Source organism: Lepisosteus platostomus, chromosome 2 (assembly GCF_059453375.1).
Source record: "Lepisosteus platostomus isolate fLepPlt1 chromosome 2, fLepPlt1.hap1, whole genome shotgun sequence".
Lineage (NCBI taxonomy): Eukaryota > Metazoa > Chordata > Actinopteri > Semionotiformes > Lepisosteidae > Lepisosteus > Lepisosteus platostomus.
Window position 1 is genome coordinate 57059715 of NC_142612.1, and position 17455 is coordinate 57077169.

Below are 17455 nucleotides of genomic sequence, written 5' to 3' on the forward strand. Positions count from 1 at the left end.
AAAAAATATGAGACAAGGGCTTTTGTGTAAAATCACACTGATATTGGTGTGATGAGTTTGATTCTGGATATGTATCTTCTCTCTATTGCAAATGATGAAGGAATCTGCAGTATATAGAATCCCCTTTCCAGTCCAGATTGTGGCTTTTGTAACCATGGAATTATCTCCAGTCTCTTTATGTATTTCATGAATGGTCCTGCTTTTTGGCAAGAGCCTTAATATTTGAAGCATTTTCATCAGATCATATCTGTGGCACAGTCGGTCAGTAGCTGAAATGGTGGCAGCTGAGATTATTTTCATGTTGGTTTTTTTAGCTTCAGTTTGGCTCAATCTTGCCGATATTTCAGATGTCTTTATTGGAGACACCCTAATAAGAGACAAGCGTCCAAAGAATGTCTGCAAGCAGCAGACCAGCCAAATTCACGCTGGGATCTTGGTGACCACGAGTCAAAGGAAACACTAGCTGTAAGCAGCTTGAAGTGTTAGTTTGTAGATGTTTGCTATTTAATGTTGTAAAAAAACATTTCAGGATAGTAGTGTGGAACTGTGGTCAGGGTCCAGGCTGTGGAACGTTGTGGGTTCAAATCCCTGTTGAGACCCTTGATCAAATTACTTTACACCCAAATTCTCAACATAAAATACCCAACTGTAGAAATTAGTGCAATTGTAGGTTGCTTTGGATAAAACTGTAAGCCAAATCAATTGGTTATAAAGTACCACAAATACAGTTTCCAGTTTAACCAGGTGTGTCTTTTTCTAACAATAACTGGTCATTGTTTTAAAAAGACACAAAGATTATGTATGTAGTGTGTGTAGGTGTTACAATGTCTTAGATTAAGCCTCTGTAGGTACAAAAATGCTCAAAAACAACCCCTTTAAATGGCTGTATCACAAAATCCATTAATCCATGGATTATTGGGTCGCAGGAGAGATCCTATCTCGGCAAACAAAAGGCACAAGGCGGGGTACACCTTAGACTGGAACGCCAGTCCATCGTAGATCTCAAAACGATATTACTGTGAAATTTTGCATTAAAACCTCCATGTGACATGGCCAAATGTACTGTATGTGCTGAATTTCAGGAAAAATGAAAAGATGGTCATGACAAAATCAGGATTTGGTCACTGAATGACCATATTCTAAGGGACGGTCTTTAGAAAAGACTGATCATTATCTGAAATATCTGCAGCAGAGAGAAAACACATTTGGCATGGTCACACCTTGTGATCAATCTAAACATGATTGGAAAAATATGTTTGAAACAGGTATTAAAACCAAAGTTCCTATAACCATCCTTATCACTGTAAGGTCATACAGTTAAGCAAACTTTGTCTATTTTCAGATTTTGTTTTTGGCATATGTGCGTAAGCAGAAAGTGTGTAGAAAATCACATTTTCAGTGCTGTAATCCAGTGATCCTCCCTGATCATAATTGTGGCACAGTTCAGAAGCAGAGCTGCTTGTTTCAACAACCTTTTTTTGTAAAGAACTGCTGGATCATAAAGGAAAAAAAGAATCACCTTTTCCATTTCATAAAAAGCTAAGGAGAAATTGACCTTGTATTCAGATATACTGCTGTTCTGTATCGGAATGCTTTTCAGCACCTGGAGGTGTACAAGAGAGGGGGTGGGTACTGATCACCCACACAACTTGTGGACCCTCTGGAATCAGAACTACACTTATATTCCAGAATAAACGGTTCATGGGTCCTGTGCTTTTGAATTTATGAACTCTTTATGAAAGGTAACCAAATTCTCAAATTACAGTTCTAACTAAACTCAATAATAGATAGACCATGGAGCAAACATCATCCTGAAAGTAACAGAAAAGTTAAATCTGTGAGCATTGACTGCAGGTTTATCCCAGACTCTAATTCCACATCTTTCATATGGGTTTGCTCTTTGATTCTCTAATGCTGGATAGAAAGTGCTTTTCCAGTGCTTCCTGGGATCAGACCCTGACTCTTATTATATACTCTACACTGTGCCTGAGTTTTTAATTAATGTGTTTTTTTTTCCAGATGGTTTTGATCTTTCAGATGCTTTAGGTGGTTCAGGTTAGTTTTAATTAAACACTTTCATCTTTGTTCTAAAGTTTACTTTGGTTTGACTTTCATTACTTCTCAAGTTTTAAATTACAATTTAGGTGATTTGTTGTTTTTATAAATCTAGTGTAAATCTAATTTTAAAAAATTCTTAAGCATTCCAGTTGTTGCACCTTCCATTATACGTTTTCTTCATTTCATTTGTTGTTTTTCCTTAAAACCTACAATTATAGATCCAGTTACTGCAAAACCTAAACCAAAACCACCAAAGGACACTGGTACTGGTGAGTTTCAGCATTTTTTCTTTAGAAAAATATCTATTAGAAAGAAATTTCATATGAATAATCCCATTTCAAAAAATGTATTACTAATAGAAGGCATATGGGTTTTATATGCAGTATTAATTTGCAGAAAATACTCTCCTTTAACACCTTTAAAAACTACTCTCAGAAGTATGTATAAATTACCATTGAGAATTATTGCAAAAAAGGCAAAGAAACAAGTGAATCTATCATTATGAACTATTATACTTTGTTTTGCTGTAACATCTGATTAGTGTAGCATTGCTGCCCCAGTGTTGGGTCCTGGCTTCGGTTCCAGGGGTGCTATCTGCCTGGAGTTTGTGTTCTCCCATGTTTGCATGGGTTTCCTTCTGGCACTATGGTTTCCTCCCACAGTCCAAAGATATACTAGTGGGTTAACTGGCTTCTGGGAAAAATTAGCCCTGGTATGAATGTGTGTGCTTGTGTCTGTGTCTGCACTGTGAAGGACTGGCATCCTGTCTAGCATCTACCCAGCCTGTTGCTTGCTGGGACAGGCTCCGGCTCCCCCGCGGCCCTGAATTGGATGAATCTGTTAGAAAACGGATGGCTGGATCATAGTAGTGTGACAAATGAGTAAAAATGTTAGTTATCTGCTTGTTCTTCACAAAGGTCTTACCATCCATTACACCTCAGAGATTTAGTTACAGGTACTTTTCCAGATGTATTTTCTAATAACTTTTTAATGTAGTGGAAAAAAATGCATGTGCCATTGTTTGTAGCACTCCTATTAAGTTACTCATTGCAGACTGTGGCCAAGTGTGTTAAAGTGAGAACTGAATGGCCCTAAATTGATAAATGATCTATATTTTTGAGGTGTGTTAAACCGAATAAGTGCACAGTAAGAGCATGTAAATTGAGAACGACCTGTATTGTGCTGCAGGTTAATATACAGATAGGTGTTTCAGTTGTATACTTGTCTGCTTTTTCTCCAGGTGACTTTGACCTTGGAGATGTTTTTGATATGCCAGGTAAGTTCTGCTCAATGTAATTCTGGCTCTACTTTTATGAAAGTTTGGATGTTCCTTGATCTGGTTCTCATGGGTTTTGGGTAGTAATCTTTTACTACAGCTACCCCTTTTATTTCTGTTTTAATTTGTGTTGAAATGTTCCAGCTCTTCTAAATTCTAGAAGCCTAGATCCACAATGCATTTTTGCCTTTGATCAAATTTACTTTACTTATTTCCTTGATGTAAATGTAATATTTTATTTCTTTAAAGTGTGTCATGAAAAGGGGCCAGTAAGAAATCATTTTTTTTGTGGCAATGATTTAATCTCTTCCTGGAAACCTTTTCTCTATGGTTTCTCTAATACCTACAGTATCAGGAGACATTAATTCACTAAAGAACAAGCATTGAAAGTGCAGACAGTTTTGGGGTCAGCTTTCAGACTATGTGAAAAACATTTTGTGAAGTTTATCATACAAAACACTTTTTGTTTCAGGTCCCACTAAGCCTCCAGTGACTCCTAAACCAAAGAAACCTTCTGGAGGTAAGTATTTGTAATGAAACAATGCCATAATGAAATAGTCAAATGTATAAAAATGTCAGTAGTAGAAAAAGGACTAACCCTCTACTCTAATTTGAGTCTGAGGTTTCTCTAATCACATTTTTTGTTCCAGATGGATTCGATCTTGGTGATGCTTTAGGAGGTCCAGGTAAGTTCCCATGACATATTATACTGTACATACAGAGCATATCCTTGACTGTACCTTTAATACTTTAGTCTATGATAAAATAATTGAATAACTAATAGTGACTTGCTTGTTTTTTAATTTGGAATCTTATTCCATGTCATGTTGTCTTTATAATGTAAAGATTCCTTCAGCTTTTGTTATGCATTATGTTCTTGTCAAAAACTTTTGATTTAGATCCACATCCTACCAAGCAACCAGCAGTTCCCCCAAAGAACCCTGGAAAGGGTGAGTTGCAGCATTTTTTTCTTACTTCAGTTCAGTTTATTTGTCATATGCACAAATGCAATGAAATGCTAATTTGCATGTATACTCCGATACAAAGACAGTCACCAGAAAATACACAGAACAGCAGCAACAACAAGTAAAATAACACACAACTTTAAAAAAGCAAGTTAAGCAGTGTGAGAAGAGAAAACAACCTATCAGTGTGAGTAGAAATATAGACGAGTTTAGTCAGTGGTAGGGGTAGAGTTCAGTAATCTGACAGTTTGTGGGAAGAAACTCTCTCTGAATATGGAGGTCCATGGATTTATGCTCCTATAATGCTTGCCAGAGGGAGAAACCATGATGATTGTTGTCCTTGGCAATACCTTCCCCTTCCTGAGACAGTGAGTTGTAAAAATGTCCACAATAGAGGGAAGTGGTATTCCAATGATGGACTTGGCTGACATGATCACCCCCTGTAACGACTTCCAGTCAGACAACAAGCTGCTGCCAAACCGCACTGCAGTGCCACACAGTGCACGTGAGCAGTAGCAGTAGCAGTGCACGTGCAGTAGCGCACCTGTAAAATGTAGTTAAGACAGTTGAACATAAACAAACTTTTTTCAACTGTCCATGGAAAGAAGGTGCTGTCTTGCCTCCTTTGTAGCTCCAGTTACGTGCTGGGGCCACCTTAAATCATTAGTAATGAAGGTGCCCAGGAACTTGAAGCTGCTAACCATCTCTACAGCCACCCCATTGGCTGTGAACAGGGGCATGGTTTCCTCCCTGTTTTCTAAAATCGATAGCCAGCTCTTTGGTTTTGCTGAGGGAGAGATTATTGTCAAGGCACCTCTCTACCAGGTTCCTGACCTCATCCCTGTAGTCTGTCTCATCATTACAGGCGATTTGGCCAATGATAGCAGTGTCATCAGCATATTTGTAGGTGGAGTTGTAGCTGTCTGGCCACACAATCTTGAGTGAACAAGGGAAACGGCAGGGAGCATGAAAGAAAGCTTCCCATTGACCCTCACAGTCTGTGGTCGGGCAGTCAGGAAATCCAGAATCCAGCTGCATAGAGAGGTGCTGATGCCCAAGTCATTATGTTTTCTGACTAGGGTAAGTGGAACTGTAATCAAAGAATAGCATTCTGACATATGTGTCTTTATCATCTGAATGAGCGAAGGCAGTGTGAAGAGCCAGGGAAATAGCATCTAGCCTTATCAGTGGACTTGTTACACCGGTATGCAGACTGCTGGGGGTCTAAGCACTCAGTTATCATTGTGTTAATGTGCCTCATGACCAGCCTTTCAAATAATTTCCTTACGTACGCTGATGAACTTTTAAACACAGCCCAGTCCACAGATTCAAAGCAGTGCTGCAGTACTTCATTTGTCTTCTCCATCCAGTGTTGTACTGTTCTTCTCAACACATTCTCCTGCTTCAGCTTCTGCTTGTAAGCCGGCAGGAGAAGCACCGACAGATGATCCGACTGTCCAAAGTGTAGGCGAGGGATAGAGCGGTAGGCGTCTTTGATAGCGGTATAGCAGTTATCAAGAGTATTCGCACCCCTTGTTGGGCAGGAGACATGCTGGTAATATTTCGGAAGAACTGACCTCAGGTTGGTCTCGTTAAAGTCCCTCGCAGCAATAGATACAGCATCAAGGTAAGCAGTTTCATAGTTGTTAATGGTGGCATATAATTCTCTGAGTGCTGCTTTCATGTCCGCCCCCAGGTGGAGTGTACATCGGAGACATAATAACACATGAAGATTCTCTTGGTAGATAGAAAGGACAATATTTTACAGTCGGATATTAGTCCGGAAAGCAAAATCGCTTCAGAATTTTCACGTCATACTTCTATAAGAAAGGAAGTTTAATTAACTTTGACATTTTCATTAAACATTGCCATCTAATAAAACATAATGTTTTGATTTTCTCATCAGTTATGTATTGTTGTGTGAAACACATGATCCCAAAAAGCCAAATAGCACTGTTCTTGAGGTACAAGTTTATAGAAAGTTCCAAAATGATTCCTTTATCTGTTAGGGTGTCCCGTTATTTAAGTCAATTAATTCATCATCTTAATACTAATTATTCACAGACTGGGGCTTATTATTGGAGTGTGCAGTAACTGTATGTCTTGAGTGAGCTTTTGTTCTTGTTTTGGTTTTCAGTACATTGCACAGCTCAGGTGAAAAACTGCCAAGGACAAAAATACCCATAAGGATATTAAGTGCAATAAAGAGTATCAAGAGAAATCTCAGTCAAGACATGGTTGTACATTGGCTCTAACACCAAAATTTCACAAGCTTGCGCTGATCGGGAATAATGTTTCCTGAATGACTCACTCTCTGCCTCTTATATATTTACCAGGGCGCTCTGCAGTTGTTCGTAATTTGTGATGCTTTTGATCATGAAGCACTGTGCCTATTTCAGGATCTAGAGGAAACCTACTAGAGTCCTGGGTTTTCATATTTTTGCGCTCTGTGTCCAAGAAGGTGTCTTGGAATGCCGGCCTAACATCTGCTCAAGGGCTAACTCAATTGTATTTAAGTCTTGTTCAGCTGGTCTGACCTCATCCTTATCTAATGTTTGTCTTGCATAAAAAATCAGTCCTTTGCCAGTCATTTAGATATTGGACAGAGAATTGAACAGCTTAGTCATCCTCAGAAAAATCTTCTAAGGATTTGGCACATCAGTTGACCCATTTTAAATTGTTGATAGAATCTAAGTAACACCTGAACAAAGAGTTTAGGATAGAGACTCCTCCTGGTCCTCTCTGTCAGTGTGTGATTGGTACTTAGTAGCCTAGATTTTTGGAATACCCTGTAACAGGGTGCTTCCGGATTTATGCAGCGGGAATGCTATTGGATCTAGATTGCGTGTCCTACTCAGTGCCAATTCCCACGTTACTGTCACCTTTCACATGCAGTGACTTTTGATTCTTCTATCTGTCCATTTTCTAACTTTTTCATCCAATTCAGGGCAGCTGGAGCCTTACCTGTCAAGCAACTGGTGCAAGGCAGGAACGTGACACCAGTCCAGTCTGTTTGCAGACACACAGGCACGCTCACACACTCTCACCTGGGCCAGTTTTCACAGAAGCCAATTAACCAATTGGGAGCCAATTAGGAGAGTCAATTGGGAGAAAACTGGGCACCAGTAGGAAACCCACATAAATATGAGTAAAACATACAAACTCCATACAGATAGCACCCCAGGAATTGTCCCCAGGGCCCCAGCACTGTAATGCATTAATGCTAACCAAAGCTCCACTCTGCCACCTCCTGGCAGAGTGAAGGCTGGTGAGTGAAGGCTGAGACCCCTTTATTACACTCTGTAGCTCCAAGAACCATCTCAGTCTATACAGAAACAAATTTCAATTTCCAAATTCACTTCATTATTTTTTTTATTTCTCTTTATTTTAGTTTTGTTGTGAGACATGTTTCTCCTTGCTGTGATCTGCATTTCTGTGTTAAATTGTAGTATGTGAAAACCTTTAAAAAAAGTTCTTCCACCAACATCTGCACTGCTTCCCTATTGCTCTCTCGACACTTCTCCTTCCTCCCACACTGTTAACCCTCCTCCTCACTGTTTTCACCCCTCTCCAACTACTCACTTAATTCCCGATCCTCTTTTCCTTCACCTTCTTCATCCTGTATCCAGTGGTCAATCTCTGGTCCTCGACCCTAAACCTCATTTACAATGGGCACATGAACATTTCCTTTTCTCTTCAACCCCTCTTGCCTGTTTCTCTTTATTCCCTTTCCTCGTCTCCCAAGACCCTTGTTGGCTCCTCCTCTAATACTTGTCAACTATCTGTCCCTTCACAAGCTCTTGCTTGATTTTTTTGAGCAACAAGCATAAAATCTGCCTTTTCCGCTCAGTTCCTTGTACCCCACTTCTCTTGGGTTTGTGAGATTTGAAACCTCAATGCATAAAGTCCTGAACCTGTACATTCTCCCATTGAGAATGAACATTTCTTCCCATTTCACCCTTTTCCTCGGTGCTCACAGTGCCTGAGTCTGCAGTGAGAGGCCGTGCGTTTTGACTAGTAGTGGTTTCTATGGAAACAAAGATCCAAACCGTCCGTTAGCTCTGGGGGTGAGGAGGCCGGCTATTCAGGCCAAAATTGCCAAAAATCTGTTTTTATCTGACTGACTTGTATTAGACCAGTCTAAGTGACCAGATTAAGATGACCTTGATGTTTAGACTAATGTAGTTTTGTGCCTCTGGCCCTAGGAATTAGTTCTCTCCAGACTGGACGACTGCAGCCATATCCTGCCAAGCTTGCCTGCTGCAGCAGTCTGACCTCTCCTGCTTACAGGCGTAATCTCTGTCTCGCCACCAGGGAGATGCATAATGTAACTGTAGATTTGCTTTCTTTCAGGTGGATCTTTTGATAATGATGACCTAGGCTATGTTGCCGGAGAAGGAGATTATAATCCTGATAAAGGCAAGAGTGGAGGCAGGAGTGGAGGTAGGATTATGTTGCAGTTTTGTTTTTTTACAAGAACAGGAAAAATGTTTCTGGAGATTCTTTGTCATTCTTGGGGTTATTATTTAGTTCTAACTCCATGTGGGATTTAGTTTGCCTTCTCCTTTGTGTCTTAGCTTCTCTGAATACTGTTTTGAGGTTTTTTGAGAGTTCTAGCCCCACAGCAAATCTTTGATTTTATCCATGAAAAAGGAGAGACACCATTGATATCAAAAAAACAATTAACTCTTGGAAACTTTAAGCAATGACCTCAGCTGTTTCTTAGTGGTCTTTGGGAAACCAAGGTCATTTTATAAAAAAAACCATTTGTAGTCAACCCACAGTTATAAAGTAGAGTGCCTGTAGCGTATAAGGATATTCCTATGCTGTTTATAAAGAGACCATTAAATTATTCACCAGTAAAAAAGTTATGTATGATGTACTACAATTACCATCCATAGCATTCCAGAGTGGAGATAGGTGCTCTGACTTATTTTTTTTACCCACATCTGGTATTTAATTCATGTTTCAGGCATTTGTATGAGAAAAGTGAATGGGGAGCTCCCTGTATATTTATATACACTAGAAACGGAGACTCTCTAAAACGTAATCAAAATGTGTCAATCTGGGTTCCCTCTCTGGGGGCCTGGACTGTGTGGGGGCACCCCATTCTCACAGGTGTCTAGAGCATGAACTGGGGCTCCTGGGGTTCAGGAGGTAATCCCAGATTTCAAAGCTGCTACCTCAAACCAACCAGATACTTTTTTTTGAGTCCAACACCCCTGTCAGTAATCACCTACACAATCCTTTTGCCTAACCTAAATTCATGAGACAGAAGTACAGGCCAGATCTGCAGAATTAACATTAGGCACAGATGTGGCAGGACACCTCTGGGAGGTGCTCCTGTTGTATACTGATGAGTTTCAAAGCCATGGAGGTTAATTAGATAACGCTTTCTCCATGAGGGAGAGCCTTTATCATTAATATTTCATGTTACAGTTCAAGATTAATCGAACTTAGATGGCTTTTCCCCTTAACAGTATGAGACAAGTTTTTTACAGTATCTTGTAGTTGATTTTGAATGACATATATGTGTTTTCTTTTAACAGGGAGAGCTGAGGGTGACACTCAAGGTAAATATTGGATATTTTATTTTTCATTTGAACAGTGTGTCAATATGATTTAAATTATGAAAATTGTTCCAGAATACTTATGTTTATGTGTATATTTACTCACATATTCAGTTGTATTTGAGATTTATGTATCTTTGGTAGTTATTTATTTCCTTATTGTTGGCATTTATTTACAAACCAAATTATTATGTTACATTATTTTGTTTTTCAGGAGGATCTGATCAACCTCAAGGTAAATAACTAATATAATTACAATGTTTCCTTTTTATTATAGTATAGTGTCCTTTTTGTGACTGTAACTTCCATAAAGAAATTCTTTAACATGGCCTCAGACTATAAAAATGCAGCTTGTAGTCAGTCTTTCTTTGAAACATGCTCATACAGACCAAAACGTCTTGTCTTTTATTTTAATTGTGTTCAGTCTTAAATCTGTCATATGGTTTTGTGCTGCTTCTTCAAAGTTTTGAAAATCTATTTTTTTATGTTTCTGGCATATCCCTATATATGTTTGATTTTCCTACCTTTCACGTATATCTACTTTTGGGGTGGGGATTATTTTGCATTTTACTTTTAAAATAAGTATTTTCTATGATCGTGCTTACAGACTCTGTACTCAAACTTTATTTCTAGAACAGACTTAAATTTCCCCTTCGTTGACTTGTCTTCTTTGTGGAATGATTAATGAAATTAGTCATTTTTGTTATGATTTATTTATTTATGTTTTGAAGAACTTTGGGCAATTTCACTTCGGTTGCCAGGGTGGTTGTTTTGTTGTTATGGTAACCAGGTACTGGGTTCACAAAACCAGTGACTGCTACTTGTTCTTGTTGTTCTGACTTTAGTGGTAGTGCAGTACTACAATGTGTCATGTTTGTGGGGTGTGCTAGGAAATCTCCCAACAGATTTAAAAAATTAACTGGATATCAGTACCGGGACAGTTAAAGACTTAGAATAATGGGGAGCAGTATTACTAACTTCCTATTTGGTTTTTGTCGTTTTTACGTGAAATGTGTTTCCTGATTGAAAGGAAGTAAAAACTTTGACTGAAACCCTACATTTTAAGGGATTTAATTATCACACAAGCAAGGAACATGTATCCGTCTGTTTCTGTTCTTTTTGGTTGGGTTTAACTTGACACATGACAGTGTCAAGAAAAAAAACTTGTCCGTGATACAGAACACAGTGATAGTACCCTTATCAGTGACTCTCATATGTTAGTGCATGTTCCAGCAGTAGCTTTATCACATTGAAAGCAGGAACAGTTTGTTTTCATTAGTACTGGAAAAAAGTAAAGGTTTATAATCTAGCCACTCTTCTCTTGAATTCTTTTTAGTAAAATTCTATTTGTTTTATAACCCCCTACAAAACATTTATTTTATAAAAAATGTGGTCAAATCATGATTGCTTGAAATGACTTTTTAAAGTATAAAAATAATAAATAATAATTAAACCACATTTAGTGAATGCCTATTTAATCTGTAAATCACTAGGTTAGATTTACAGTAAGTCTTTTTCCTACTTAAGAATATACAGGGAAATTGGAAATTACAAATTGGACATTAATTAAAAACCTGAATATTTTTTTCTAATTTTTATTTTATTACAATATTTCCTTCCTCTAAATCATACATTAACATTTCGGGATATTTGGGGAAACCTGTCTTTACTAGAACAAACATATGGTTAGATTACATCCTTCACAAGATAACTTTTACCTAAAAGTTTTTTAACACCGATATCGGGGTTAACTGTAAAGCAATATAATGTTGGGTTTTAGCACTACAGTAAATCAGCTGTATTTTAATGTCCTATAGTGCCCTTCACAGTGCTTTACCACAGAGTACACAATAAAAATAATGTAGTTCTGTCTTAATATTTGAAATAGTTCTCAAGGGTATTCATGATTCAGTCAGAGCTGTTCAAGCCCAGATTAAATTTGTCTTCTGGGGAGGATTGTAGTAATAGTGCCCCCTAGAGACAGTGTGGCTGTATTTGTTTGCATTCTGAAGTTTGTCCAAGTACTAAATCTTTGGTTCCCAACCCTTTTTCTGAAGAAACAACAATAATGATTGTAGTTCATTGGCATGTGATTGGTTTAAACATACAGTATTGCGTCATTCCTTGTTTATTACTGCAATATCAAGGATGTCATACATGCATTAGCATTAGCACAAGTGCAGCATGTGTAGTACTGTACCATTGGTGAGAAATGCCTTTAAAAGAACTTTGTCAGTTACTCACATCTAAAACTTTGCTCCACTTATGTTTTATTACAGATTTAGAACATCAGTGGAGACAGCTTCTGAAGTTACTAAACGATAACATGCCCGAGAGCGTCAGAATTTGGATAACCAATTTAAAACAAGTAGTTGTGCCACTGTTTGAACGTGTCATGGAGATCCTCGATATGAAGGAATGATTTAACTAGCTTTCTGGGGGCTGCCACTAATTGTACATTTCTGTTGATTAGTGCGAGGCTTGCTTCAGTTGTCAGTTTATGTGGGATCTTTTATATCGGGGGATCCCAATCCTGGTTACGGAGGCCCACACTCCTGGTGCTTTTCATTCCGTCTAAATTTAATTACTTAATTGAAGCCTTAATTGAACTAACATGTTGCTTGATAGCACAGTTCCAAGTTAATTTTTCTACTCAAAACGTGGGTTTCTCTTTTACTTATAAAATGCAATAGTTAAAAGACAAATTCCAGCATGTTAAAGAGATGACAACAATCAAACAGTTCAAGTGAATTGTGTTATTTAACTGAATTGAGGTTTCAATTGTGCGACGGGGAGCTCAACTGGAACAAAAGCTAGCAGGTTTGTGGGCCTCTGGGACAAGTGTTGGGGACACCTGACCCGTATGGCTTCTACAGTAGAGGTGTTGGGTCTGTTTTTACTGCTTAATGTTTTTAAAATGTTTTTTGCAGCAGGATTGTATTCATGCAGTCCTTTGGCCTTTTCTGAATATTGAACTCAAATGGTAAATTAAAGTGTATTGTGACTTTCATCTTCAATGCCCAGTAATCTAATTTTTCAAGAGTGACTCACATTATGTATTGTATATTTCTGTCGAAAATGTTACCATCTGGTTCTGCCTTACTCTTGAGAATAAGTATCAATTGAACATTTAAGCATTCTTTGTACAGGTATTGGTTGTTTATTGCTTTGTGCATAAGGTTCAGAGGTGGAAGATTGTGTGCCCTCTTTGACACCTTTGATAATACTGTAACTGGGTGTATTTCTGTTTTTTGAGATGAGGGCTGATATTCACTCCCTGGCACTCTTTTACTGATTGTTACAGGGACAAAATCCAAATCAATCTGAAAGATGGTGTCATCACATCATGTTGCTTCAAAAAAATAGAAGACTTTTTAGGGGATGGTAGGCAGTGGGGTGGGGGGGAAATGATTAAAAGCTTGTCAAAGCTTCGTGCAGGACAAGACTTAGCCTGACAGTTGTACTGTGGGAGTTGTACATTTGCGAAGGGATTCTGATTTTCAGTCGTCTGATTGGCAGGTTGTGCAGCTAGTTTATTGTTTTCATTAAGCCTTCGTGGGAAGGGCTAACTGCAGATTGGGAGATTGCAAAAACATTTCGATGTGGTAAGAGCAGTTACTATTACTATCATTCTTGATTTCCTGAGGTCTTTGATCTCGAAATAGCTTAATCCTAATGCCTCCTCCTTCTGAAAACTCCTGGCGTTCTCAAATTCAAGAAATCCTTCTCAATAAAGACACTCCATTCAAACCTAAAAACAACTTGAAATCTATAAATGTTATAAATATAGCTAGAGTTAATGATAAATATCCCAAACTGTACTATATAAACATGGTCAGAGTGGATTCACTTTGAAGAATGTGTTTTACATCGTATTTTACACAGTTAACTTGAAAATATGTAGGTATGGCATCCCAAATGTTATAACATTCATTTGTTAAGTGTAATAAATTTATCTTTTGTGACTTTAAACATGCTGCATCTTGAATCAGTGAATGAGAATTCTTAATGGCCTCCTACCAGTATGAATGAGTAATCAATAAATGTAGAAGGTTTCATTGTCAAATATAGTTTAACAAAATATTGTACTTAATGAAATGTTGTTGGAGATGGAGGTTATCAATACTTAGTTTTAAATATGTCTGTTTTTCTGGTTGATGTTTTTGTTTTTTTAAGTTGCCTTGTGTCTTGAAAGCAGGATTATTTTTTAATAGTCCTCATGCACATTGTACTTTGGTTTTTAAATGAAGCTCTTAGTTCTGTAATGATTAGAAGAATGCATATTGTGTTTCATGTAGGGTTTTTTTTGTGTGTGTGTTTAATCAAATCAAGTAAAACAATAGTTACAATTATGCATGTACAGAAAACTGAAACCAGCTGTTCAACTTTTACTCAAACTTTTAACTCAAAAGCTTTTTTTAAGATTAAGTAGTCATCCCACTTGCACAATAACACTGCAACATGTACTTTATATAGTAGAGGGTGCATGTTCTTTGTACTGTATATTATGAATCTTGCTTAGCCCTTCTAGAATGTAAAGTGTCAGTGTGAAAGAGGCCCAGCAGGTTTCAAACTTGATAGAATCCCCCAGGGCAAGTCATAACCCAACATCTGTGCCAATTGTGTTCACATTACTTGTGTCCTTCTGGAGTCTCTGTACTGCAGTATGACACTCAGAAGCAGGTTCATTCTAAGGTATTTAGGTTGCGGACTTTTTGAGGAATTTCTTTGTTGTTTCTTTGGTTCTATACACTCAGATATTTGCTGTGAACAGCATTTGATTTTTTTAACAGCATAATAAAATCTTTTACCTCAAGAAGTGTGTGTATTTTTTTGACAAAAATGAAGTGTAGCTTTTATGTATTAAAATCTGAAAAAATATGTAATCTTCATACAGCCAATACTTTATTATATGATATAACACAATACTTGTCAATTCAAATGTATAAAATCTATGTTTCTTGCATGGTTGTAGGTAAATGTTCCTCATACACAAAAATGCAGTCTGTCAGTCATTCTTTCTAAGTGTTTCTTAGCTGCCCACAGATCATTTATTTTTTCAGTGCTGATGTGATTTTATAGAAGGTGCATAAATGCTATATGGCACACTTCTACTGCACTATCATGGATTTCAGACAAAGAACCCATATTGAATGATGAGATTATTTAAAAAGTGGGTTGATAAAGCCCCAGCTGAGTATTGTGCCCAACTCACTACCACAAAAGTATGTTATCTATATTGTTTTTTACTAATAGTGACAACTGTGTGTATACTACACATAAATATATAATAAAAATGCTAGTGTAACATAACATGTGTCATACTAAATATACTGTACTAATAGTATTATTGTGAAGAAAACTCCATTTCCTTTTTCTGTCACAGAGGCTAGAACATTTGTCAAGTCATCATTACTGGTTCATATTTTGTTGATGTTAAGTGTCTATAGGTATAAAATGTATTTAACGTTCTTTTAGCTTTGCTTAAAATGCAGAGGATTTCTGGAGAATTTATTGTAATATGAACAGAAATGGATAAATACTGCCCTCTGCTGGATGGGGAATTGAAGTGTCTTGTAATGAATGTCTTACAAACTGAATCTTCCACGACAAACTTCTGCAAAATAATATCCATTTACATCGTTATGGTTATGCCAAATCCTTTTTCAAACGTTACACACAAGCTTCAGAAGTGCAACGAATTGTAAAAATAACTTTAGGTACTCATAAAATATCACACGATGATCAGTCAGAGGAAGGAAGTTTTAATTTATGTGCTTTCGTATTGCACAACATTGTGAGAAACACTTTCTATCTATTTATGGTTAAAAGATATACATGTATTTATTCCTTTTAGTTGATTTAATGATTAACAGCTGAGAACAAATTAACAAAAGGTTTATATTATGTTTTCTTTTCCCTCTCCCCTATTCCCACAGCAGAAGGATCTGGTAAAATCGCTGGTATTGTGAGTGCTGTGGGAGTGGCGTTGCTTGGGGCTGCATCAAGCTACTTTGCTTACCAAAAGAAGAAGCTGTGCTTCAAAATCTCAGGTGGTGAGTACAAATGCTATAATTGTATGGATGTTCGACAGTAGAGCTTGCTAATATTAATCAGGGGAATGATTAATCATTGCTTCATAAAATTAGAGGTACCATCACAGACTCTTCTTTCAGGGAATGAAATGTCTTCCCGTAAGCTGGTTGATTTAGAGCAAAGAAAACTGTCTGTTTTGCACTAAAATGTTTTCATATAATTTATATAATGTCATATAAAACATCATTTATTTTTAATACTATTATACAGTATACCTGTGTTTACACAGGTACAACAGATATGACCAAAATATTGATGTCCTGGTACATGGACACCTATTGCAATTAATTATATACTTTTGATTTACTTCTAAAATAATTCACTTTAGCTGTCAGAATTTTTAAGGGGAAATTCCCTTCCTAACATGGACATCTCTCATTTGAATATTTGAAAATACTGGGGTTTTAAAATTTTTTATTAATAACTCGAGTCCAGAAAAAATATGTCTTAAACCCCAACAATGAAATTAGGATTGCAAACAAGAAGAGGCTATTCAGACTTTCTTACTCATTTAGATTCTCATTGATCTGCATATCTTATTCAGCCATTTACTGAATGATCCTAGAGAATTTGCTTTAGCGACATGGTTGGGTAGTTTGTCATAGACAAGCACGCAAACCTAACCTAAATGAATGACACAATCTGTGCCTATCATTCTGGATGCACAGCACGATTGTCCTTGTTTAAAGAACCAATCCGCATCACAGAGTCGGACCTTGTGACCTTCATTACACACAATCAATAATTATACAGCTGTTGAGAAACATATACAAGCTCCATAAAAAAAGTCAATAGACGGCAAAAATCCCTTCTGTGGACATAACATGCTGGAGTTTGTAAAATGTGCATAACTCAAAACTATTTGAGAAAGAATGCAGACTTGCAGAATGCCAACAAGTTCACATCTGAAGATGCACTTGGCCCTTTTTAAGGAGAGCAAGTGTGTTACGTCTCCAAACAGACATGCTCATGTTTCTTTTACTATATTTTCAAACTGCCTTCCAGAATGCAGTTTTTTCTCATTCATACTAATCATATTCAACTTACAGGGGATCCTGACAAGTAGTAGTATTTCATAATAGATTAATAGTTATATAGGAACCCTTGGTTACTTACCTGCCTATCTTTATTCAGAAGTATGCTTATACCTGGTTATCATCCTATAGCCGGGAGGCTGTTGTCAGTTATTTCTTTTAAGATGTTCAAAACAATGCAAAGTAAGATGCGGTTTTGTCACAGGTGATGCAGAAAGTGGAAACAAGACCCAGTCTGGGACCCAATCAGAACCTCAAAGTGAGTATTGGGGACTTTTCCATTTTTCTGGAAAGAAAGAGGCATACAGTGTTCAAACTAGTAGTGTGATCTTTGAATCATTGCATTGAAACTAGATTTGACCAAATCATATTACTCTGAAATGTGTGCTTTGTAAAATGCCAGTATTGCCCATTATTTTATTAGAATTCTGATTTTTCTCTTTTTTTACCCCCCCC

At 37.3% G+C, this 17455-nt stretch overlaps 1 protein-coding gene across 3 annotated transcripts in view; it reads left to right on the forward strand.

Annotated features, from left to right (window-relative positions):
• LOC148676592 (CD99 antigen-like protein 2) overlaps nucleotides 1–17455 on the forward strand; it is a 29535-nt gene that overhangs the window by 9669 nt on the left and 2411 nt on the right. Inside the window, exons 2-12 of one of the 3 annotated variants that reach the window (XM_088609203.1) lie at nucleotides 2020–2055; nucleotides 2277–2327; nucleotides 3299–3334; nucleotides 3807–3854; nucleotides 3985–4020; nucleotides 4234–4284; nucleotides 8653–8742; nucleotides 9849–9872; nucleotides 10084–10104; nucleotides 15812–15925; nucleotides 17205–17258. In XM_088609203.1, coding sequence (XP_088465329.1) covers nucleotides 2020–2055; nucleotides 2277–2327; nucleotides 3299–3334; nucleotides 3807–3854; nucleotides 3985–4020; nucleotides 4234–4284; nucleotides 8653–8742; nucleotides 9849–9872; nucleotides 10084–10104; nucleotides 15812–15925; nucleotides 17205–17258 — 561 coding nt within the window. Of the gene's footprint in view, nucleotides 1–2019; nucleotides 2056–2276; nucleotides 2328–3298; nucleotides 3335–3806; nucleotides 3855–3984; nucleotides 4021–4233; nucleotides 4285–8652; nucleotides 8743–9848; nucleotides 9873–10083; nucleotides 10105–12148; nucleotides 14689–15808; nucleotides 15926–17204; nucleotides 17259–17455 lie in introns of those variants that run through there. The other 2 variants (XM_088609198.1, XM_088609211.1) reach the window with 2 other exon arrangements.